Source organism: Vespula vulgaris, chromosome 3 (assembly GCF_905475345.1).
Source record: "Vespula vulgaris chromosome 3, iyVesVulg1.1, whole genome shotgun sequence".
Classification (NCBI taxonomy): domain Eukaryota; kingdom Metazoa; phylum Arthropoda; class Insecta; order Hymenoptera; family Vespidae; genus Vespula; species Vespula vulgaris.
The window spans coordinates 1,066,753-1,092,500 of NC_066588.1; the positions used below are offsets into that span (position 1 = coordinate 1,066,753).

The 25,748-nt window shown below is 27.9% G+C and overlaps 1 protein-coding gene across 37 annotated transcripts in view; it reads right to left on the minus strand.

Annotated features, from left to right (window-relative positions):
* The window catches only part of LOC127062400 (tropomyosin Per a 7.0102), a 49,185-nt gene that overhangs the window by 1,780 nt on the left and 21,657 nt on the right, over window positions 1-25,748 (minus strand). For 3 of the 37 annotated variants that reach the window (XM_050990540.1, XM_050990515.1, XM_050990551.1), the window contains 8 exons: window positions 21,192-21,325; window positions 17,305-17,422; window positions 13,753-13,823; window positions 10,862-10,937; window positions 10,236-10,298; window positions 9,644-9,706; window positions 8,266-8,335; window positions 4,143-6,636 (listed from right to left, as the gene is read on the minus strand). In XM_050990540.1, the coding sequence (XP_050846497.1) occupies window positions 6,554-6,636; window positions 8,266-8,335; window positions 9,644-9,706; window positions 10,236-10,298; window positions 10,862-10,937; window positions 13,753-13,823; window positions 17,305-17,422; window positions 21,192-21,325 (678 nt within the window). In that variant the 3' untranslated portion in view covers window positions 4,143-6,553. Of the gene's footprint in view, window positions 1-724; window positions 1,116-1,829; window positions 2,010-2,785; window positions 2,827-4,142; window positions 6,637-8,265; window positions 8,336-9,643; window positions 9,707-10,235; window positions 10,299-10,861; window positions 10,938-11,481; window positions 11,553-13,748; window positions 13,824-17,304; window positions 17,423-17,967; window positions 18,086-21,191; window positions 21,326-25,748 lie in introns of those variants that run through there. The other 34 variants (XM_050990541.1, XM_050990520.1, XM_050990552.1 and 31 more) reach the window with 25 other exon arrangements.

Here is a 25,748-nt window from a genome sequence, read left to right on the forward strand (position 1 = left end):
TGTTAGTTAGTTGGTATATACACATTTTAGTTTTTTAATATATAATATTATTAATTAAAGAGAGAGAGAGAGAGAGAGAGAGATTGTTGGTCAGTATTGTTATTGTTATTATCATTATTTTTTAAAATTTGGATGAAGGTGTTCAACGAGTAAGGCTTAATTATATTTATTATTATTATTATTATTATTATTATTATTATTATTAAAAATAATCAATTCAGAAGAATGGTATAGGAATTATAAAATTAAGAATTTTCAATACGAGAGAGAGAGAAAGAGAGGTGGGGGAGGTTAATTATTATTAATAAAAATTATCAATGAGGAAAAAAATTGTATAAAAAATTATGAGAGTATCAAGACAAGTTTTGTTGATAAAGTTTTTTAACGTGAAAGGAGGGTTTGATTATTTTTATTATTATTATTATTATTATTATTATTATTGTTGTTGTTGTTGTTATTAAAAAAATTAGTTCCTTTTTTCTTTCGAAGAAAAAAGATAAAACATTACGTTTCTCTTCCTCCTTTAGTCGAACGAACCAGCTCGGAATCATTTTGAAATTCGCGCTGGTTTCGACTAGTTTCCAATCGATTCCGCGAGATGGCGTTGTCGCTGTTGTCGAAAAAAGCGAGTTCTCGGCGCGAAATTACGAATAGAAAAAAGTTTGTTCAAATACGATGAAAGAGAGGGAGAAAGGAATACATATAAAATATTGAAGCACGAAAATAACGCGGTACGTATTTATATAATATACAACGACTTCAAATAGTTACATTAGTAAAATACATTATGTTATACATTCTGCGTAATAATGTATATAGATATTTGTATATATATATAGATATTTTGTTGTTGTTGTTGTATATATATTAGCAGCAGCCAACCCGTGCCGTGAAAAAGGGGCTACGACGATTTATATAACGCTTGTTATCTTTTTTTTTCTTTTTTTTTTTTTTCGTTTAACGTTTCATAAAGAAATTCAACAGCAGGGTTTGTTGACGAACACGTTGAACTTTTGCTTCAAGAAAAGATCGAATTTAACCAACCAATTCGGTGAAGGTAAGGTCCAGGTCGTCGCAAATGTATTTGTACTTCTCCTTCTCGTGGACAAGTTCGTCTGAAAGGAAGCGAAATTTGATCAGAAAAGAAAAGGAAAGAAAAGAAAAGAAAAAGAGAAATGAGATTATATTTGTACGAACGAAACGCGTTCGTTTCGTATATCATGATTTATTTATTTATTGTTTGTCCTTTTATTTTATTTAATTCTTATTTATTTATTTTATTTTATTATTATTATTTTTTTAAGGAACTCAGAGATATAGATTTTTAATTCATTCTTCGAATTCGAAGTAATCGAACAAATTATAAAGCATCATTGTTCCTTTATATGTTCATACATATATATATATATATATATATATATAAGTACATATAATTAATTAAGCAAGATTTTATAGCCAAGTTCCCACGATAGGTGTGCTAAAAATCTGATTGTAATAAGGAAAAAAATAAAAATAAAAAATAAATAAATAAATAAATAAATAAAAATAAACAGAAGTTTGTGCAACTCTATTGTAAATCTGCCGATGCATCCTGTAATCGTAAAGGATTAATAATTCAAAAAAAAAAAAAAAAAAAAAAAAGAAAGAAAAAAAAGACAGAAAGAAAAAAAGAAAAAAGAAAAAGATATAGCAGTGTTTTTAGTCGATGGATTAGATTTTGTTATTTTCTTTTCTTTTTTTTTTTTTTTAATAGCATCTTTTCTTTTTTTGTTCATTTTCATGGCGAAGCAATTGTAATGTTAAGAAGCGTTACAGCTTAATAAACTTACGGAATACGTGTTAAGAGAGCAAGCGAGACTGTAAGAAAGGTAATTTTTTGTTTGTTTGTTTTTGTTTGAAGCGTTAGAGGGATGGTTAGTGGCGTTGTTAGACGCCATAGAGTTCGAAAAATGCGTTATCCAGGCCATCGCCGATCTCCTTGAATTTCTCCTTTTCTGTCACCATCTCATCTGCAAGCATTAGCAACGTTATTTAGGGAGAAAAGCATTATTATTGTTACTATTATGTATATATATATATATATCTATATAATTATTTCTTTGATTAATTATATACAAACTTAAAAATTATAAATGAATAGCGTTTCTGTATTATATTTGTTATCGATAGTAATAGCGTTTGAATTAAATTATTGTCAGTATTTATCATATCGTTGATTATTATACTATATTATTTAAACTATATAAGATTGTATTAATTATACAGATTGGAATCGAAAAAGATCGTTGTTCGATTTTAAAAATCAATCATAATATATTTCGAGACTCTTTCGTAGACTCTTCTAATGAGACTCGTTGTTTCGCAATCTGATAAAAGGAAAAATAAGTCTCGAGAATGTGATTTATGTATGTATGTATTATTGATTTTTAAAATGATTTTTAGAAATTTTCGACACGATACTGTTTAATTAATAGACGGTACACTTTAGATTATATTCATTATATAAATTATTATATTGTAACGTAGAAATATATTCATAGAACGTAAACATCTTTTTTCTTTTTTTTTTTTTAAATTATTCACGTAATTTAAAAAAAAAAAAAAGACGAAAGAAAATGACGAATTTATGTCGTTTTTATATGTAATTAAATATTCGAGGTAAAAGGTAACAAGAGTACGAGGAGTATATGGAAAATTAAAAAAAAATGTAATAACTCATCGTACTCTTTTAATATCAAACGAGGTGTGTTAATTAGCAAAAAACAACAAGCAGGATAGTACTTACTATTTCGGCGATGATCAACAGCGATCACGTAGTTCACTTCTCTTCGTGTACGAAGACATGCAAGATCACAATCGGGTGTTTTTAACGACAGGCAGGAGCAGCCAGTTATGTATATATATATATATATGTGTGTGTATATATACATATACATATATATATATATATATATATATATTAGACGCGTGGACACGCAGTTGTCAGTCGCAGCTGATTTTATTTGCATGGATATTTGTGTTTATTTATTTATTTTTATTAAATTTTATTTCTTTCATCTAACGTTAAACTCTGGGTCGACGATGGATGTTAGAGCACAAAAGAGAATAAAATAAAATAGAGAAGAAAAGAGGAACGAAATGAAATGAAATAAAATAAAATTAAATAAAATAAACAAATAAGAGCAAAATTACAAAAAAAGAATAAAAAGAAAAAAAGAAATAAGAATAAAAATAAAAAAAAAATAAGACAACAAAAAACAACAACAAACTGCACACACACTCGGGTTTTTCAAAATTAAAATATATATTATAAACAGTTTTATATATATATATATAATAATAGCAATATATATGTATATGTATAATAATAATCATTATTATTACAATGTGTTATTAGAGTGTTATTATCATTCCATTCGTTTATTTTAATATTAAGTAAATTAATAAACTAAAACTCTTCTTCTCTTTCGTGTTTTAATGTAAACTCAATTTATATGTATATGTATATCTGCGTTTCCCATTTCGTTCGTTTATTTGTTTCCTTTTTTATTTGTTGCAATAATATTATTATAATATTTGTTTCGTTTTGTTTTTCCTATTAAAAAACAATCTCTTCGTAACGGAAAGGTTAGGTGATAAGGAATGGAGTGGAGTGGTGGGGTGAGAATGGAATTAGGGGTAGGAGTAGGAGAAAACTTGTATATAAATGAGTGAATGAATAAGTGAGTGAGTGAGTGAGTGAGTGAGTGAATGAGTGAGTGAATGAGAGAGAAAGAGAATAGATCGGAGAGGTCGGTGAATGTGAAATAATGAATAAAATTAATTAAACGTTTTACGCTACGACTCGCGCGATTCGCGATTGTGCTTTTTCATTGAAGATAAAAAAGAAAAAAAAAAAGAAAAGGAAAGAAAGAAAAAAAAAGAGAGAGAGAAAGAACTCCATTCTTCTATTTCTTTCGTAATCGCGATTCTGTTTACTTATGTGTACAATATATGTATATATATATATGTATGTGTGTGTATATATATGTATATATATATGTATATATATTGAACATTTTGCAACATGGTTTATCGCCCTTCAAACGCGATCTTTCTGCTAATAAAATCCTTCAATTATTTTTTTCTTCTTTCTTTCTCTCTCTCTCTCTCTCTCTCTCTCTCTCTCTCGCTCTCTTTCTCTTCCTCTCCATATTAATTTCATTTTTTTCGAAAAATAAAAAAAGATAGTACAAAAAAAAGATCGTCCAGAAGAAGATCGAACTTGATTGACGAATCGTTATTATAACGCTACTCGAAAGAAAGAAGGAATAGTAATAACGATAATAATAATAATTATAATAATAATATTAATAATATTAATAATAATAATAGTAATAATAATAATAATAATAATAACAACAACGATGACAAGATGGTGAAGATTTAAAAGAAACGAAATTAAAAAAGAAAGAAAAAAGCAAAAAAAAAAAAAGAAAAAAATGAAAAAAAGAACGTGGAATAAAGATGGCGGGGTAGAAGGGGTAAGGGAGGATTGGGGTGGTGGGTGGTGGAAAAAAAATTTTCAACGAAGAGAGGACGAACCGCTTGACGATTTGGCAGTGTGGGGCGTCACGTAATTAAATGCACGCTTTTTAATTACTCGTGTCAAAGGAGAGAGAACGAGAAAGAGAAAGAGAATGAGAGAAAGAGAGAGAAAACAAAAATTAAAGGTCGTAAGAATCGTAAAGAAAAGAGAGAAGGAAAGAGACATAATGCTCGATCTATCAATCTATCTATCTATCTATCTATCTATCTATCTATTTATCTATCTCTTTCTCTCTCTCTCTCTTTCTTTTTTTCGAACGAAAAAAAATCGAGGTCCAAGAGAAACGAGCCCCGTGGAATGTATATGTGTATATATGTATTTATGTAAGTATTTATGTATGTATTTATTCATGTATTTATTTATCTTTATTTTCCGTATTTGTCTCTTCGTAACGAGGAATGTTTGTCGATAGAAAAAGAAAGGAAAAAAAAATATATATATATTTAATAGAAGAGAGTAATAGCATACTTAATAATGCAACAGGGGATTGATTAGAGCCATTAAAAGTTTCTCATAGATGATATTTAAAAATCGATTAGCTATGCTTTTTCTTTTCTTTCCTCTTTTTGCTTTTATTGGTGATAAGGGTTCTTCCTTAGGGTTGTAATTAGGCTCTCTTATAGTTTTATTAATATGAAGGAAAAAAAGAAAACAAAAAGAAAAAAGAGAAAAAATTTAGCTCGAAAAGTTACGAAAAAGATTATAATTAATCTTTCCGATCATTTTTTTCAGAACTTTTGTGTTCCCAAACTTGTATATTACATCTTCCCCATATAGCAATAGTAAGTAATTTGATCATCATTATTATCATTATTATCATTATTATCATCATCGTTATCATCATCATTCTTCTCGTGATCGTCGTAATCGAATCGATGAAATTCACGATAGTACGAGACACGCATTTTGAACTTTTTATAGTTGTTTCCTCTTTTTTTCTCCGTATCCCTATCTCTATCTCTTTCTATCTTTTTCTCATCCCGTTCACACGCATACACACGGGCGCGCACACATTTTATATTTTTTTATCTCTTTTTCCGTTTCTTTACTTTTTTAAAAGTTCTCTTGTATACACAGAGACACACTCACACGTGCACGCATACATTCATACGTACGTATTAAGAACACGAATCAATCACGCACACACATGTACACACACACACACACACACACACACACACACACACAAGAGAGAGAAACGTATTTTAATATATGTGTATATATATATATATATATATATATATATATATATTTATCTACACATATATGTAAACACATATACATATATGTGTGCATGTATATTATTATTATTATTATTATTATTACTATTGTTATTGTTATTATTATTATTCTTCTTCTTATTATTATTATTACTACTTAAAGAGTGTGCACCACCACACGGAAAATAATCCGTACGCGAACGCGCGCCCCGGAAAATTATTGAAATAATAAAATAATAAACTTATTAATAATAAAGCGTGGCTCGTTTCTCTTTCTCGCTATAATATACGTTTTGCTGCTATCTTTTCTGCTCTTTTTTTTTTTCAATTTTTATTTTTTTAATCAATTAATTATTTAATCAATTATCATTATCATTATAATTATTATTCTTATTATTATTATCTTTTTTGTCTTTTATCTTTTATTTATTCGTTTCTTTTTCATTGTCTTTGATGTACGCGCGCGGATATTTGTACGTGCGTGTTTCTTTTCTTTTTTTCTGACTCAATTTTCTGGCTGTATTGTATATTTTATGTGTGTGTGTGTGTGTGTGTGTATGTATGTGTGTATGTATATCTGTTTCTCTCTATGTATGTATCATCATCCTCTTTTTTTATTGTTGTTGTTGTTGTTGCATCGTTTATTTTTCTTTCTTTCGTTCGTTCGTTCGTTTGTTTATTTGTTTATGATCTTTATATTGTTATTATCGTTATCATTTCACGAACGTCCAGACCAACACACGATCTACATGTTCTGGATGTCATGCAGGGTGGCTTCCATTTCCTCCTGGAGCAATTTGTTTTTCTCTCTCTCGGCTGCGAGGTCGTCTGCAAAGATCACCGTTTATAGAGGGAGAAAAAGAAGGGTGTGTCCGAAAGAACACTTGCGCGAGAGAGAATGGTTTTTTTTTACGGGGGATATCTATTTTTTTATTTTTATTTTTAATATCTTGTTAATTAACGTCGTTTAAAGAATAAAGACGAACGAAGGGAGGTTTCGCAATAAGTATATGCGAGGGGTAGAAAGGGGAGAGTTGGCTTACTATAGTTAGGGCTTAGTCGATGCAACAGTAAAAACACGGCACACGAGCTTGCAAACCAAAAAAAGAAAAAAAGTGAAACTGCAATTTAATTTAAACGAGAAAAAAGAAAAACCAAAAAAAAAAAAAAAAACAAATAAAATAAAAAGAAAAATAATTAAAGGCTTAGTTCTCGTGTTATTTCACGATTATCGATGATCATCGTGCTTTGATATTATTTAATTAATTAAATTTTTAAGCCTCTTGTGCGTCCTATAAAAATCCGATTTTTTAATTCGACTTTCCTTTTTTATTTTATTTTATTTTATTTTTATTGATTTGAAGAAAAATATCGGGAAATATTTTTTGGCAAGTTCTCAATTTTACCTTTTCAATTATTCTTTTTTTTTTCTTTCAAGAGATCATGAAATTTTATTACCTGCTATGTAAATTTTATTTTATTTCTTTTTTCTTTTTTTTTTTTAAGAAATCTTGTTCGAAATAATCGACGTATTTGGTTTTTGTTATTTAATTACGTTACACAAATGTAAGATATATATATAAAAATCGGATTTTCATCGATCATAGCTCGAGTTGGTGTGTTAATTAGGAGCGTTCGTAATTAGGAGCCGTATTCACAAATCAAACGTCGATTAATGTTATTTATCTGTTAAATACAGTTGCTTGATAACCGATTACCTCGATACATTTTATTCTTTTCATTCTTTTTTTTTTTAATATATATGTCTATATGCATATACCGCCAAAGTGATCTGAAATCTTGAAGAAATTTCAATCGACGATACATATAGCAACGAGCGATATATATTATATATTTGCGATCGATAATTAATTTATCGATTCATTGTTGTTCTCTCTCTTCTCTCTTTCTTACTGTCGATATATGAGCACAATAATAATAACGATGACAAAAATATCAATGCCACATGATATAACAGACATGCTTTTCAGATAAATTTAAAAGAAAAAGAAAAAAAAAAAGGAAAAATAAAATTAAATCAAAATTTTGAGAAGTAAGTTAAAAGATAAATAAAATAAGAAAGAAAGAAAGAGAAAGAAAGACAGGATATGAAATTAAAAAAAAAAAAAAAAAAAAGAAAGAAAAAAAAAGAAAAAAAAAGAAAGAAAAAAAAATCGGCTCGTTGTTTTTTTAATGCAAGAAAAAGTATATATAAAATAAAATAATAATAATAATAAAAAAAAAAAAAGAATTAAAAATAGTAAATGGAATAGTTGAAAGATAGAGGAAAATTTGCTGAAAGAAAATCGAACTGATGAGGACGCGTTGAACATACGAGAAAATACGACGACCAGATAACCGACGACGCTCGTCTTCTTATTGGTTTTTTTTTCTTCGCGTCTTCTCTTTTTATTTCGATAATTTTTGTAATTATTTTTTGTTTTGTTTTATACGCACCTTCGAGCCTGTCGACCTCCTTCTGGAGTTTCTGCACCGATCTCTCCGCGAATTCGGCGCGAGCCTCAGCCTGTAAAATGTTTAGAAATTATTAGAAAAATCTCTATGTATACTGGTCTTATTCTTGAAATATGTACGTCGATTTCGAAAATAAATAAATAAAGAAATCATCTCTAAAGAAGAAAAATTAAATTATTATTATTATTGTTAAAAAGAAAAGAGAAGAAAAGGAAAAAGAAATTGAATGGACGTTCAATCTAAAATTGTAATCGGTTTTTCAGATTTCGAGAACGAATAAAAGGTGATAGTTGTTCGATGAAATGAATCGATGAGAAGTTAAGAGAAAAAATTTAAAAAAAAGAAAATAAAAAAAATCGATCGTCCATTGCAATAGATTTTTAATATTTCTAAAATTAATAACGAATAGAAGATTGATCGCAAGTAAAATGACATCGAATAAATTCTATTTTGAATTGCAATTGATTTTCGTGATTAAATTGTTGAAAATAAATATCAAGGTCAATTGAAAGAATTGTAACAATTGAACTCGACCAACGATTCGTTGCAAATAAATTTTCGAGATCGACGTAAACCATTAAGAAGCGAGGAATGTATATTATTTGAAAAATTTCACACCATGCAAAAAAAAAAGAAAAACAGAAAGAAAACTCAAAGAAAATATCAATGAAATTTGTTATCGTCGTTAATTTGTATAAACCAGTTAGTTTTAATTTCTTTTTTATTTCATTTATGTTTTACTTGTGAGACTTGTCATAATTTAATTTTTATGATTAAAAAAAAAAATAAATAAATAAAAGAAAAAAGAATTGCACAACAATCGAACAAAACTCGCATTCCTCGCATACCTGGAACGACGTGAGATAATGCGCTTCTTTCTAAGGATGATGATAAACTTACGTCACTTATGTATACCTATATATTTTTTATCACCAAAGTCTTTCAATCAAATCACCGACATTTTACATAAATTTCGAAATTTTTAATACAGTTATATAATAATTAAGACTTTATATATGAAATTATTCTAATAGTTATTTTAATAAAATTATGATAAATTTTAAATTTGTAATAAAAAATTTTATTAAAAAAAAAATAAAATAAAATAAAAAAAAAGGTAATAATAGTAATAATAAAAATAATAATAATAAAAATTTTAATCGTATTATATTAATGTATATCTATCGTTATATGTTATATTTATTATATATATGAATCAAACAAATTTCTATATATATACATACTTAACGTGTATGTATATAAATAAATATATATGTATATATGTTTTTACCTAATTTTTTTATACACATATTTCCTCTATACTTTCGATCGTTCTAATATACATTCTAATTATGCTTACCTCTTTCAACTGACTATCCAAGATCTTGACCTGTCCCTCGAACGTCTCCTCTCTCTGCGTCGCCTAGTTTTAGTGAAGCACAAGAAAGGACAAAAAAAAAAAAAGAAAAACACGAGCCATCGTTAGTACATGATTATTAAAAAATGCTAAATTAGTAATTTTTTTTTTATGTGTGTGTACGTCGCACTAATGCTCTAAATTCGCTTGCAAATTTCTGAACTCGATGAAGAGGTATGTATGTATAATATGGCATGTATGTATATATAAGAAAAAGAAGGGGTGGGGGGTGTGGTGGCAGCGTAGGAACTGTTAATAATATTTTTTTTTTTTTTTTTTAGTACTACGATCTAATGCGAAGTGTCACAGGCCGATTATTATCTATTCACGCTTATTAGATACGATCGAGACAAACCAACGAAACAAACAAACAAAGAAAAAAAAAATGAAAACAAAGTTAAAGATTAAAAAACGAAACAAAAAAGAGAAAAGAAAAAAAAAAAGGAAAAAAAAAGAATATTTATATATAAAACTAAATTAAAAAAATCAAGACAGAGTAATGCAAAAGCGCAAGACACTCCCAAAGGATGTGTACCTCCTTTAGACGAGTGGTAAGGGTCTTAATTTGGTTCTTGTATTCCTCCTCGCGCTGGTTGGCCTACGTACAGTACATTACATTACATTTCTCGATAATATATTAAAAGAAAAAAGAAGAAAAAAGTGAAAAAAAAAAATCGACAAGAAGAAATCTTCGTTTGCTATTATGCACGCGATTTAATTGGACGAAAATAAAAAGAAAAAGGAAAAAAAAAGATAATAATTGCAATTATAAACGAGAAAATGCTGTCAATAGTAATTTCTTTTTGAATCATCGATCAAAGAAAATTTTGTAATTATTTAACCCTTCGTTAACCTCTCCACGTTATCGCACAGCGAGTAATTTAAAATTATTATTGTTGATTAATTTTTTTCTCTCGCTATTTTTATTTATTTATTTTTTTTTATCGCAAGTATTTAGAATCGTAACAGATTCTCCTATCGTAAATAGATTAGCTAATTAAATTCGACGTATCCATTCGATTAACGAGACATCTTTTTTTTCTTTTTTTATATATAACTATTAACTAACACCGCGATAATGTCGAAATTTAAATTTGTAATAGTTCTTTTTTTCTGTATCTAATTATTTATTAATTTTTTTCTTTTATTTATTAACTTTACCTTCTCCTCCGAGACCTCGAGGGATTTCAGGTTATTACCGACCACGCGCAATTCCTCCTCCAGTTCAACGATTTTGCTGTAAAAGAGAGAGAGAAAAAAAAAGAAGAAAATAACAAATCGATCGTGAAACATTTCAAAGGATTCGAACAATTATTTGCCCCCTTTCCCGTTTCCCCGATCTTTTCGAGGATCGAAATCTCATATATACAATAAATCCCAAAAAAAAAAGGAAAAATAAAACAAATAAACAAAAATAGAAAAAAAAAATTGTCGAAAGCTATATGGTAATGTTACTTTTGTTTTTAATTTTTGAAATAAATTTAGTCGATCAATTAAATGAATCAAACCTCGAAGGTTTAAGAGAAATCGATCGCTCGATAAGAACATCGACGAGGAATGGTAATGGCGAATAGGAAAAGAGAGAGAGAGAGAGAGAGAGAGAGAGAGAGAAAGAGAAATAGAGATAGAGGAAGAAAGAGAGAAAAAAAAGAAAAATAAATAAAAAGGAAAAAGAAATAGTAAAAACGAAAAGGACGAATGGATGGACGAATGGATGGATGGATGGATGGATAGATAGTTAGAAAAATAAGATTCATGCAAAATGCGGGTGTCCCACTTACGCTTCCGACAATTCTGCCTTTTCCTCGGCCCTTTCGAGGTCCTGCTCCATCATGACTAGTTTCCTTGCGACCTGTGATCAACAGCCACACGTGTCATGCGAAATAAGCAAGAGGAACGATTATGAAAGGATTTATTATATGATAAATAGAAAGAGAGAGAGAGAGAGAGAGAGAGAGAGAAAGAGAGAGAGAGAAATATTAACGCGTGTTGACGTCATTGAGAAGTGAATCATGACTGCAATACTAAAGGATTGTTAATCTCGTTGATTATTTATGTTGTATTAAAAAGTTTTATCCAATAGAAAAACAAAAGATAAAATAAAATAATAATAATAATAATAAAAAAATAAGAAGTTTATATTGTTTTAAACGAATGTATCATAGGCGACAAATTATTGACGCATTTTTCTAAAATATTCGAAAACTGTGATAAGATCGATTTCACGTCGTGTAACGTCAACGATGTGTTAATATATGTGTCTGTGTATGAATATATGTTAAAATAAAAAAAAGAAGTGTTAGAAAACTAAAAAAGAAATAATAATAATAATAAAACAAAATAAAAGGAGACAAAATCAAAATTAAAATACATAGTATAGATATGACGTTATAAAACTTGGGGTAATTGAAAAAGAAATGATAATAAAAAATAAAAAGTAACAAATAAAAAGAAAATAAAAAAGAAATAAAAATGGGAGGGAATGAAGAAAAAAAAAAAAAGAAAGAAAGAAAACAGTGAGAAGAAAGGAAAAGAAGATTTGTTCAAACGGATGATATGTATATGCGGTTAACGTTCCAGTCTCGCATGCAAAAAAAAAGAAAACAACGAGACACTAATTTTAAGGGATTATTTCTTCGGATATAACACACACGTTAGGCCATGGCTTCCTTCATGTCCTTCTCCTTCTCCAAATGGTCCTGCTTTTCTCCTATGCCTTTTCGATCCTTATGCACTCTTATCGTTAACTGTTAAATTATTCATGGCACTCAACGGTGCACTCCGTGCCGTGTGATAAATAAACATTTTGTGTCGGCTGCGCTTTGCCTCTATTCGTGACCGAAAAAAAGTAAGAGAAAGAGAGAAAGAGAGAAAGAGAGAAAGAAAGAGAGAAAGAGAGAAAGAGAGAGAGAGAATTCTCTCTTTGTCTTGCGAGTTGATATCTTTCACTTTTGCGTGAAGAAAATTAATTATTAAGTATTAATACAATTAAATGAATTCCTTAATATATATGTATATATATATATATGTGCTGTAAATAAAATTGTAAATAGATAATGTAAATAAAATAAAAAAATTTGTTGCTCGTATTTTAAAAATCTCTCTCGCTTTTTGTTGGTCACGAACGTACCTCCTCTCCGAAGGAAATCGTGACTTTTCTAATTTTTAATTAAAAACTTTTTAATTTTTTATAATTAACATCATCATCATCATTATTAAGAAAAAAAAAAATTGATTTCAATACGAAAAGGATATTTAAATTTATCTTTTTCTTTTTCTCTTTAATTCGATTTCCTTCAAAGAAGCATATAATGAAATATGTGTCGTTAAGCCAATTGAATTTTTTTTTCGCACGCACGCACACAAATACATAAATATATATACATACACGCAATAATGCCGTTATTACGACGGTATCTGAAAGTGAAAGAATTAATAATAGTGGTAGTAGTAGTAGTAATAGTAATAGTAAGTACGACGTGCAGCGAAAAAAAAATAGAGAGAAAGAAAGAAAGAGAGAGAGAGAGAGAGAGATAGAAAGATAAAGATAGAGATAGAAAGAAAAAATATACGAGAAGATATTGTAAACACATATTTCTCGGTATATAGCAAACATTGATATATAATATATAACGTAATTCAATAAATATGGCGGCATCGAGCGAGTGAGCGAGCGAGCGAGCGAGCGTGTGAGCAGCAAAAATCTTTTACTCTCTCTTTTTTTTTTTTAAATCATTACCATCGTCACTATCATCGTCATCATCATCATCATCATTAATATTATTATTATTGTTGTTGTTGTTGTTGTTCGTGAGCAGAGTGGGGGTTGGGGTAGTGCGAGGCAAAAAAATAAAATAATTAAATACAAATCGATAGAAATATCGCAGCACACGTTAGAAAGATAGAAAATTCGGGGTTGATGGTTGGTGTGATTGGGGGTTGAAGATTGGAAGCCGACGATGGGCAACGGTTAGAGGGCTGGAAAGGAGGGCCATTGGAAAAATAAAATGAAGATATAATATTCGGAATTTGTTGAAAAATCGGATGCTTACGACTCTCCTGCCTCGGCGCGTTCCTCGGCACGCTCAAGATCGGCCTCGACCATGGCCAATTTACGGGCGACCTGTGGTATATAAACGACACACATACACTCGTTTCTTACACCTTTTAACTATTCTCTCCTCTGTTATTAAATATTTTATTTATTTGTTTTTCTTTTCTAATTAATTAATTTTTTCCTTTTCTTTTCTTCGCTTTTTCGTTTTTTTTTGTTTCTCTTTTCTTTTTTTTTTTTTCAAGATCAAATCGATATTCCTATTTTTTTTCTCTCTCCCATTGGAAGAGGATGGTGACTCTTTTCTTACTTATTTTTTTGTTTTTTTTTTGTTTTTTTTTTCTTTTTTCTCTTTCGTTCCTTTAAACGCGATCGGAAGAAGAATAAATCATCGTCTTTTTAATCGAATAAAGAGAATAAAATGAAATATTTGATATGTTAATGAAATTAAAATTAGTAAAACCTGATTAAAGGAGACGTCGGATAAAAATATATTTGTATATGATTTGTATTTGAAAATGTTTCTGCTTACGATTAAATTGTGATGTCATTTTTGTTGATATAACATTGAATTATTTTCGACAGATAAAATCTCTATAATAATAGTAATAATAATGATTATTATTATATTTTTTCTCATCAATTTTCTTCCGATCACGTCTTTTTTATTTATTTCAGGAACTTCATCAAAAAAGAAAAAAAAATTGATACACTTTTTGATTTTTGTGGACTAGCAAACGAGCGTGTGTACGCATATATATATATATATATATATATATATATATATATATAATATTGTTAAAAATTACGTTAACGATTTATTAAAAATCTCATTTGCTCGTCCACGATAATATTTTTTTTATCATGCAACGAACTTCCAAGCAAGCATGACGCAACGAGAGTTTAAACTGTTCTCTCCTTGAAAAGCATGGGGAGCGATATCGTCGATGTTATTAATTAATTTGCTGTGAGCGAAATAATTATTTCATAATTAGATCCATCGTCTTATTTTTTTATTATTATTCTTATTGTTTTTGTTTATGATCATCGAGCAAAACGTGTTTTCTACTGTGTACGAATCTATATCGATTTTTACGATTGGATATCTAATTACGTAATATAAATTTTAATATATTACATATTATATATAAAAATGAAATAAAATGTAATATAGAAATAAGTCGATCGTGCTTGCTGGGAAGTACGTGAAAGCGTTAAAAAAATAATTATTCGTTTAAACAAACAAACAAACAAAGAAGAAAAAAAAAGATAAAAAAATATAATTTTCAAACTCGATATTACTGTGTTAAAATTCGTATATTCGTCGTTATAACGAATATTTGCAATAACAACGCACGCATACAAGCGTCAATGTATATATAATATATATATATATATAAAAAAGAACCGAAAAAAAATATATATATAACACAATGGTTAGATATAGTTAATTAGAAATAATTAATGGCAGGACACGCGTATATCCGGTAGTCGAACATTTACTACCGGTGGTAACATTGGTGATTATGATTATCACCAATGAAACTGCAAATCTGTTGTTAAGAGCACACAAACGGCATCGTTAGTTTTCTAATGCGCAAAAATCTTGATTAACAACAACGATGTGACGCTAGTAGTCTCTTAATTGGAACTTAATTGGGAGAGATTGATACGAGGTTGAAATTACAGAGAGATAAAATTTTCATTGGTCGACGAGAGAGCTGCTCGATCTCGAATTATGTAAGGAAAATTGTATTTCAAATAAAAATTCAAACTAATAAAAATTCAAACTAATAAAAAGAAAAAAATGGTAATGTTTCTCCGTAACAAAAAAATAAATAAATAAATAAAAAAAAAAAAAATAGATTTCCGTTCTCATATTTTTTTCTTCCTTAATTTTCTTCTTTAATTTTATATTGTCTTGAATTATTTTTTCGCAAATATATTACAATTTTGAGTCGATCGTCTCTGTAATTTCGACGCAATAATCGCTAATACACCTACCACAAAAAAGAATTGGCAAATATTTCGTATGTTTTTATATGGGAGGGGGAGTGCCTGCCTCCCTCGTTAATTTCTTATTTTTTTCCCTTCGCTTTTTCATCTCGCATAGAACACGTTCCGTCGTATTATCCGTCGATCAAAGAGAATGTATATGTAACAACAAATGTGAGTGTGTGTCGTGTCGAGAAAGTATGGGGATGTCCTTTTTTTTTTCTTTTTCTTTGGACGAATGCAGCACCATAACAAATATCGGCTACGATAACCGCGATTAAACGCGGCGTGTCTCGTCTTCTCTTCACGATCATAACACAGAAGATTGGAGAAGAAGAAATAATTATGCCCCGTAAAAAGAGAAGACAAAAAAAAAACACTAATAAAACCGCGGACAAATTTCGTTATTTTTCTTTTTTTTTTTGTTTTTTTCTTTCTTTTTTGCACGTTGTTCGACTCAATACGAAAAAAGTTCGACGAGAATTACGCGAACCGGACACTTGTTTCATTTTCATTTTCATCTTATTTTGTTTTTTTGTTATTTCTTTTTTATAAAACACTTTTCACCCCTTATTTTTCTTTTCTACTTTTTTTTTTGTTTTCCTTTTATTTTACTCTTCTTCTTTTTTTTTTTTTCTTTTAAATTTTTATCTTCAATAAAATCACAGACGCTTTAATCACTCATTCCAACGGAGCATCTTCGTTCCTCTTAAATCACAAAGAGGAGGAAGAAATATTTCCTTAATCACTGCACTTCCATTTCCTTTTCTTTTCTTTCCATTTTTCGTGTTATCCTCAAAACTATTTTCATTTCGCGAATCATTTTCACATCGAACGATAACAACATTATCAACAAGAACAACATCGTCGTCGTAGATCAATCAACGGCAACAACCAACAACAGTTCGATGAATATTTTTTTTCTTCTTTTTTTTTCGTTTTTTTTTTTTTTTCATTTTGGCATCACAGATCAAGTAAGTATCTATTATATTGTTAACATGTCCCGCGCGTTTTTATTTCATTTTTTTGTTTTTCACTCGAACCGAACGAAAGATCGTAAGAATTTGAAACTCTTCAGAGCATATATATATATATATATATATACATATGATCATATATATATATATACACACACATATATAGATATAGCGATTTCGCGACGAGCACACAAAGGAAGATAATGATTTCTTCGAGATTATGGGAGACTTGGTTTTAATCAGGGAAGGATCTTTTAATTTTGTTATCTATTTGAAAGATAAATAGATAAATAGATCGATCGATTATCGAAGACAAATAAATGGAGAAGATAAAGGAGAGACGGAGAGAGAAAGTAAACAATCAAAAATACAAAACAAGAAGAAGAAGAAGAAGAAGATAAAAAAGAAGTCGAAGAAGAAAAAGAAGTAAAAGAAATAAAATTAGGAAGGATATTAGGCACTATAGTTTGGATTATCAACTAGGAACCATCATCGTCATCGTTAACGGCATCGTCATTATCGTGATTATTATCATTGTCACTGCAGCCAGCACGCACGACAGTCGTGGGCTCGCAAACCTCATCGTATTTCTTGTCGGCTTCTTCGGCTAGGAACCTTGCCTCCTTCAGCTGATTTTCAAGGGCGTCCATGCGCTCTTCATCCGCCAAGCTACGGTTCTCGAGAATCTTGCGGGCGCTTTAATGTCGGAACACGACAACAAACGTACGATTAAAATTAATAAATATTAATTATCATCGATATATACACGTTTAGCTAGAAAGAAATTATACGATTAATATTACACAGACACAAGGTATAGAGACAGATAAGAATAATGAGATGAAGAAAGATATCGCAATAATTAAATATAATAATAATAATAATAATCATCATCATTCATTCATTTTCGTCGAGAGTCTGGCCGTTAGGATGATTTTCTGCTCTGCTACGTTACTCGTGCTAATCTATAAAAATTAATCCTGCAACGAGAGTCGAACCAATATGATTTTTTTTTTTAATTTTATATATATATATATTGTTTTTATATATTAGAAAAATAGAGAGGATTAATCACGAAGCGTGATCGACGTTCTTTTCAAGTTCTCTTTGGTTCGACTCTCTTCGAGAAAGGAACAAAGGTCGTTGATGTAAGTATATGTATATATATATATATATATATATATATATATATATATATATATTTTTAAAGTGTTCTTTGTTCTCTGGCGTACGTGACCCACCTCCTCGTATTTCTTATCCGCCTCCTCGGCGATCAATTTAGCCTGTGCTAGCTGCTGCTCCAACAAGGATACCCGGTCATCCTCCATGTTGGTTCGGTTTTCGAGTGCCTTGCGTATCCTAGCGATCGATTATTTGACGATTTTTAGTGTCTTTTTTCTCGCCGTTGAAAGAAAAATCTCTTCGATATACACATATATAGAAATATTTGTTTATTTTATAATAAGAGAAAGACAAAAGGAAAATCGTTCTCCTTCAATTTGAATTGTAACAAATTTTGACTTTGAAGTTCACGCGATAAAAAATATAATAACGTAATTCAATTAGATCCGCTTGGATATCGTGAATTTTTCAGTGTAATATATAATATTCCTTTCGTACGGAAAATATTTATTCTATTTTCTATCTGCAATATTTTCAATTGTTTGTTCGAATGAATATTTAATTTCATATAATGTATTTAACGTAACGATTAATATATATTTATCTAATTCTGAAATATTTATAAATTTTCTATACGATATCAAAATAATATATATATATATATTTAATTTCGTATATAATAAATAATATTATCTACTTTACATTAATAAAAAAAGAAAGAAAGAAAGAAAAAACTTCTAACTAACTATCGTCGATATTCGATATAATTATCGCATAAAATAAATATTACTTAATTACTTAAAAATCTTTAATATATAATTTAATATTAATCATGATCGATATAATAATTCCAAGTAATATTTAATCAGCCGATGATTCGAGTTATGAGAAAAAAAAAAGATTTAATCTGTAAAAGTTAATCGTTCGATTTGGAAATGTAGCCTATATATATATATATGTATATGTATACTACATATAAAGACACGCACACATATGTCGTTCTGTTATCGGTGACGGCGATAAATGGTAAGTAAGCGTGATATTTAAAGAATGAGCTCATGTTTCCGATCATAAACGAATGGACTACCGACCGACTATAACACGATCTCGCGGAACTTCAAAGTCACTGTCGGGGATTTGTTGATAACCTTTCGAATAAGTCGCAAACGTTCATGGTGTTTCATCTAACGCTATACTAATTTCTGACTAATAGAAAGGGAAGTACAATTTGTCATATTATGGAGAAAAGAAAAGATAAGAAGAAAAAAAAAAAGAAGAAAATGAATTAACATGATTAAGATCTTATAATATTCTTTCAACGTCGAAACGTTAATTTGTAGATTTGTGACTGTTTAAATCTAAAAATTGTTTATTGGAAGAGCGAGCATTATTTATAGATATATATTTATTTATTTATTTGATTAAATTAATATGATTTATTGTATGTAATGTATGTAATGTAAAAAATATTTATATATATGTGTGTATATAATAATTATTAAAAATGTACGTAACATTCTTGTAAATACAATCCCTCGTGTAAAAAATTATTAATTTTGTGCTGTTATTAATAATAAAATATCGTGACAATTATACTGTGATAATTATTAAAATATTAATATATATTACTGTGAGAAATTACTTATTTCTTTTTTCTATTAAATAATTTTCTATTGGATAAACTTTTTATTCTTAATAAACAAATATTTATTGTATATGAAAAAGAAGAAAAAAAAACAATAGAGAAATTGAATAAACTAGGATAAAGTAATCGAATATATTGACCATGTTCTAGGAATAATTTAATCGACAATGATTTTACACCCACACGTTTACACGTTCGACATAAGTTTACGTAACTAACAACGTATTTTTCGAGGTGTTTGTAAGCGAGGTGATCGTAAAACACAACTATTATAGTTGATTGCGTTTAACGCTCGATTTATCATTTTACGTACACGTTCGATTGAACATCGATCCAAATAAACGGAGTGACATTATTTATATTAAAGATATTAAAGACGTTCGTTCGTTATACCGAAGTGCGAATTTAAAAATAAAATGACATTTTTCAAAATTTCTATTTAACTCGCTCTTCCATGTTAAATGAATAATTTATTCCATTTATTTATTTGTTCATTTATTTTATAAACAAATATTAGTTGATCGTTGTTAAGCTTCGTTAAAGTCATTCGAAAAATGAAAAGTTGACGTAAAAAGTTTTCCATAAAATTTTGAAGATAAAAAACGAAGTAGTTTTTTTTTTTTTCAATTTTTATTTTCGTTTGTTTGTTTTTTTTTCTTTTACTGTTTTGTTTACGTATGCATATATAGAAATCATTTTATCGAGCGTGATGATCTTGTAACAAAATTAATTGGCCGTGATCTATACTTTCGTTTTTCGTTCGTTTCGTATCTTCATTGTCATTATACTATTTATTTAATTATGAATTTTCATTGTTGAAATGCTATTTATTCAATTTTGAGCCAAGGAATCTTATATTACATTTTTTTTATATGTTCATTAAATAATTAATTATTAAATTTCTAAATAATTTATAAATAATGCTGATGATTGATAAAGATCGTCTGTTTAATCCATATATCTTTCGTTTTGAAAATATTTTGACATTTTGAATTATTTAAAATTGATTTTTTTTATAAATAATGGACAAGCAGAAAGAATTTCATTAGAGCATCTATATTCAGTATCGAAAAAGTAAATTCTTTTATACGATTCAAGTAATTTTTGGAATAACATAAACGACGAAACACATTTTATAAGATTTCAAATAATTTAGACCATTTTCATAATCGTCAGTTCAAAAATATTTTCATAATAAAATATTCGAGTTCTAATATAAGAAAAAAATAAATAAATAAATAAATAAATAAAATAAAAATGTTTCGATATTATATCAAACATTATTCATTAACTATCTATTTCAATTGAAATAACAATACGAATAAATAGCATCTCTATCAAGAAATGTAAAGTACTCCAATGTATCGATAATAATTAACTTAATAAAACTTAATAAACCAATAATTATCAATTTGTTAACTTAATATCAATAAATTATTAACTAATAAATCAATCAAATCGTGTTAATGAAAAATCTCAATTTCGTGTCAATATTCAATTTCAAAATATTTCTTTTACTTTGGATAATAAAAATTTGGTAACAAAAGATAAAAAAAAAAAGGAAATAAAAAGAAAAAAGATCAATACATTGGTACAAAAAATCGATGAGATAATAAATCTCATCTTTCTTTTTTCGTACTTTTAAAAATTATGTATATCTCGAAAAATAAAAGAATATTTCAAATGTTACTCGCTTACCGTTCGCTTTCGTCTGCTGCTTGAGATGCCTCTGCCAATTTGGCAGTGGCAGTAGCAAGACGTTCCTCGGATCTTTCCAAATCCTCCTCCAATAGTTGGATACGACGATTGAGGGCAGCGACTTCGGATTCAGCCTAGAAAAGAAATAAAAAAAAAGAAACAATAAATTAACCACGAATTCGAAATACCAACAATTTTCAAATAATTTCGATTTCATCGATATCAGACAAAACATATACATATTTTTTCTTCTTGAAAGAATTTATAAATAATTTCTTTATTATAATTAATATAATATTATATATCTAATAATAAAAATGTCAATTTTATTGACAGTAGTATATAATTTAAGAGTAAATTAATATTAATGACACAAGTAATTCTCAAAATCGGTTTCTCGATCGGTAAGATCGAACTGATTTATTGATAAATTTATTTGAAGGGAAGAAAAGAAAAAGAAGTTAATCGAAAGATCGAAATAATAACAATTTCTAAATAATTTTGTTTTTATCATATATCTAATATTATATTATATAGTAACTCTAATTTATAGATATTGATGCGAAGTATAATTTTTCTTTTTAAAAGATTTATAAATAATTTAGATTTGATATTTATATATATATATATACATAATATTATAATTAGACTTAATAAATCTAACAAAATATAACTTTTGTAATAATTTATAAATAAAACTAACTTTATAACATATATATATAATTTAAATCTATTATAATAATAAAAATAATAATAAGTCCCAAAATCGGTTTCTCCGTCGGTAAAATCGATCGAATCTATTAATAAATACATTTATTTGAATGAAAGGAAAAAGAAAAAATAGTAGAACGAATAAAAAAAAAAAAAAAGAAATAAAAAAAAATCACGGATTTTATTTCGTTTCATTGACCGACTTAACGATCACGAATTTCTCTGTTAATTCTTAACGATACGGCACGTGATTAAAGACCATTCCTAACGGACAATATACACGGCACGAAAGAGATCGTCAAGGTCTTTGAGCGCATATCAATGACCTAAGCTGCTTCCTTCGGTTGGTGCGTTACATCAACGAGTTTAATAGCACGACCAGCACATTATTAACTACTACAATCTACTCGACACTTACGAGTTTCAAAATATACGTATAAAAATACTTATAAAATATGCATAGATAAAGAAATATATAAATATTCATATACGTATATTTTGATGATAAAAAGAAAGAAAAAAAAAAAAAAAAAGAAAAAAGTATTTTAATTTACTTAATCAAAATTAATTTCTCCAATTAATTTTAAACAAGAACATTAAACAAACAAATATTAACAATAACTAATAATAATAATAATAATAATAGTTGTAATAATAGTACAGGATAAGTCAAGATAATTAAGTGACTCAAATGTTTCTAAATGATTTTTAATATAGATTACTTTTTTTTAATGACACTTTAGGCTTACGAAAAAAAAGAAAAAGAAAAAAATTAACTCGTAAATAATTCCATTTTTTTTTTTTTAATCTAAGAATTTTCTCTGAAGCAATGTAGCACAGTAGTAATAATAGTAGTAACGATAATACACAATATTAATAAAAATAACAATTAATACGATAAATATAAAACAAAAATAATGAAAAATTAATACAAAAGATCCGTACAAAACGAGTCAACGACTACTACAAACTTTCTCGCTCTTTTTTTATTCTTTAACTTTCTTTTCTCTATTTTTTTTTTTTTAGTCTAGAAAATTCATCTACGCGATATACGTGACCTCTTTTTTCTTTCTTTTTTTTTTTTTACGACTGCACCTGCAACGATTACGCATTGTACTTTGCGATTAAATGGCCTGTCCTAGGACGAACATAGTCTGGCCTTTGTCCTCGATCGTTTTACCTTTGCTATGTGAATATGCTTATGTATATATGTATACATACGTATATATATATATATACACAGAGAGAGGTATATATAGGTATATATATCCCTATATCGTGCCTATATAAAGGTTACATGTAGATTCAGAGGAAATTGACACGCCCACCCAAGTGAACTCACAATCCGCGTTAATGGCCCTCATGTTTTAACTTTGCTAAAAGGATGTCGAATTTCCGCTCTTAATACGATATTTCCAAAAATAAAATAAACGGAGAAACAAAAAATTGTAATAATAAATAAATAAATAAATAAATCAATCAATCAATCAATAAATAATAATTTGTTAAATCCTTATAAAACAAAAATATATAAACTATTAAAACGATTCAAAAGAAGTTTTTATATTGGTGGGTTTATATTTTTAATTTATATTTTAATTATATTTTATTTATATTTTATTTGTATTTATATTTTATTATTATTTATATTTATATTTTATTTTTATTTTTTACATTAATTATATTTTAATTATATTTTATTTGATAAATAAATCTTTTCTTTTCTTTTTTTTTTTGAATTTTAATAACTAAAAGATTGTGTTTATATGAATGACGAGTAAGCATAATAATCGTTAGATAATTTCAAGAATTAATTAAACTTTTTCGTAATTTATTAGACTCGTAATTAAATTTGATGTTTTATCTTATTGGGTCAGATTTATAATTTCGCGATATAAAAAGAGAAATTCGTCGAAAAAGTCTTGAGAAAGTTATTGATTTTAAATATCATCTAGAAACTTTTGGATCGCACCCAGTTTTAATTTGACGAGGATACTGATAAATGTTTCTATGTGACCAAAAGTTTCTAGGCGAATTTTAAAAATTAATTATTTTCTATTCTCGAGTCTTTTAGACTCATAACAAGATTTGCAGTTTTACTATTTGAAAAGAAATATTCTTCTAGACATAGTTATTGATCTGAAATATCATCCAAAAATTTTTGGCCTGTATCCAGTTATAATTCGACGACTCTGATAAATGTTTTTATAGAAGACGACTGTGACCAAAAGTTTCTAGGCGATTTAAAAAATAATTACTTCTATTCTTAATCTTTACACTAGTAATCAGACTTATAATTTTACTATTTGAAAAGAAATATTCTTCCAGAAAAAATTATTGATCTTAAATATCATTTAAAAGCTTTTGGCTCGTATCCAGTTATAATTTGTGGACTCGAATAAAGTGTCATCTGACCGAATGAAAATATTTCCTTTATTTTCTGGAATGATGAATGAAGGATATTTTTTTCAGACGGATTTGAAACGGATGTCGTCAGCATGGACGATCGAGCACCTTCCGGAGGAGCGATGACATCCGCCGCTTTTAGAACACGCGCGTTCTCCGTTATGTAAACCACTCGATGTTCTCTCGATGCGTTCTACTCAATCAAAGTTCCCGCCTAATTCAATATTCTCATCGATCGATTCACGTTTCAATGCTGGTCTATCTGGTTCTACGCTGTCTATCGGGAGTGGTTCGAAAATTTATTTCTTTTTTCCCTTTTTTTTTTCTCCCTGGTCTGTAGACACATTTTTAATTTTTTTTTTCAATGAAAAGAAATAAAAAGATTTTTCGAGGGAAATTATATTGGAATAAAAATAAATAAATAAATAAATAAATAAATAAGTGAAGATGAAGATGGAAAGAATCGTATTATAATTAGAACCGATTAATAATAATGATAATAGTAATAGTAAAATTATACGAGAATATTTTGACCGTGCAATTTTGTTGATATTTTCAATTGTCAAATATACTCGAGTGATTTTATTATTTTTCAGATATCGGAGGAAATTAGTAGTACCAAAAAAAATAATTAATAAATAGACAGAGATTATTTGATTGATAAGAAAAAAGAGAGAGAGAGAGAGAATTCGTGCAGTTTTGTGTATTTTCATTTTGCAAATAAACTAAATCACGATTTTATCATTTTTGAGAACGAAAAAGAAAAAACATAACGTAACGCAGTTACGTATGTATTTTCATTTTTTATGAACAAAGTCGAAATTTTGTTTTTAAGAAAGCAAAAATAAATTACATTTGAATGAAAAAAGAAATTCGTGAAAGAAAAAAAATAAAATAATAAGGAAAAAATATATAAAAACTAAAAAAAAAAAAAAAGTTATACGAGAAGATGCGGCAGTGCAGTTGGTTGATCAACGACAAAAGCCGTTTAGTGAAGCCTGAACGGATCTCGAGCACGTATCCGTTGGCCTTTAAAATCCATCTACTACGAAGTATTATACTTACATACTTCGTTCTATCTATCTCCTGTAAATGATATTACATATAACATTCGTGAATACCAACGGGGATTATCTTACGATTGTTCTTCGCATCTCTCTCGAAAAAAAAAGAAAAAGAAAAAATTCAGTCTTATCTTATCTTTCGTTCACAAGGAGTTACGTTATTCACATGAAGATAATAAACGGATGAAACGAATCAAAACTCGTAGAGAGAATCTCTGAGAAGTCTCTGCAAATCATTTTTTGTCCTCTTTTTTTTTTTTTTGCTAATTCTATTACAAAAATAAATTTAAGTGGACATGCAATATATCAGATTTCAAACAAATCGAAAATAATTATTATTCATTATTTAGAAATATTATTTACATCGTTAATAGAA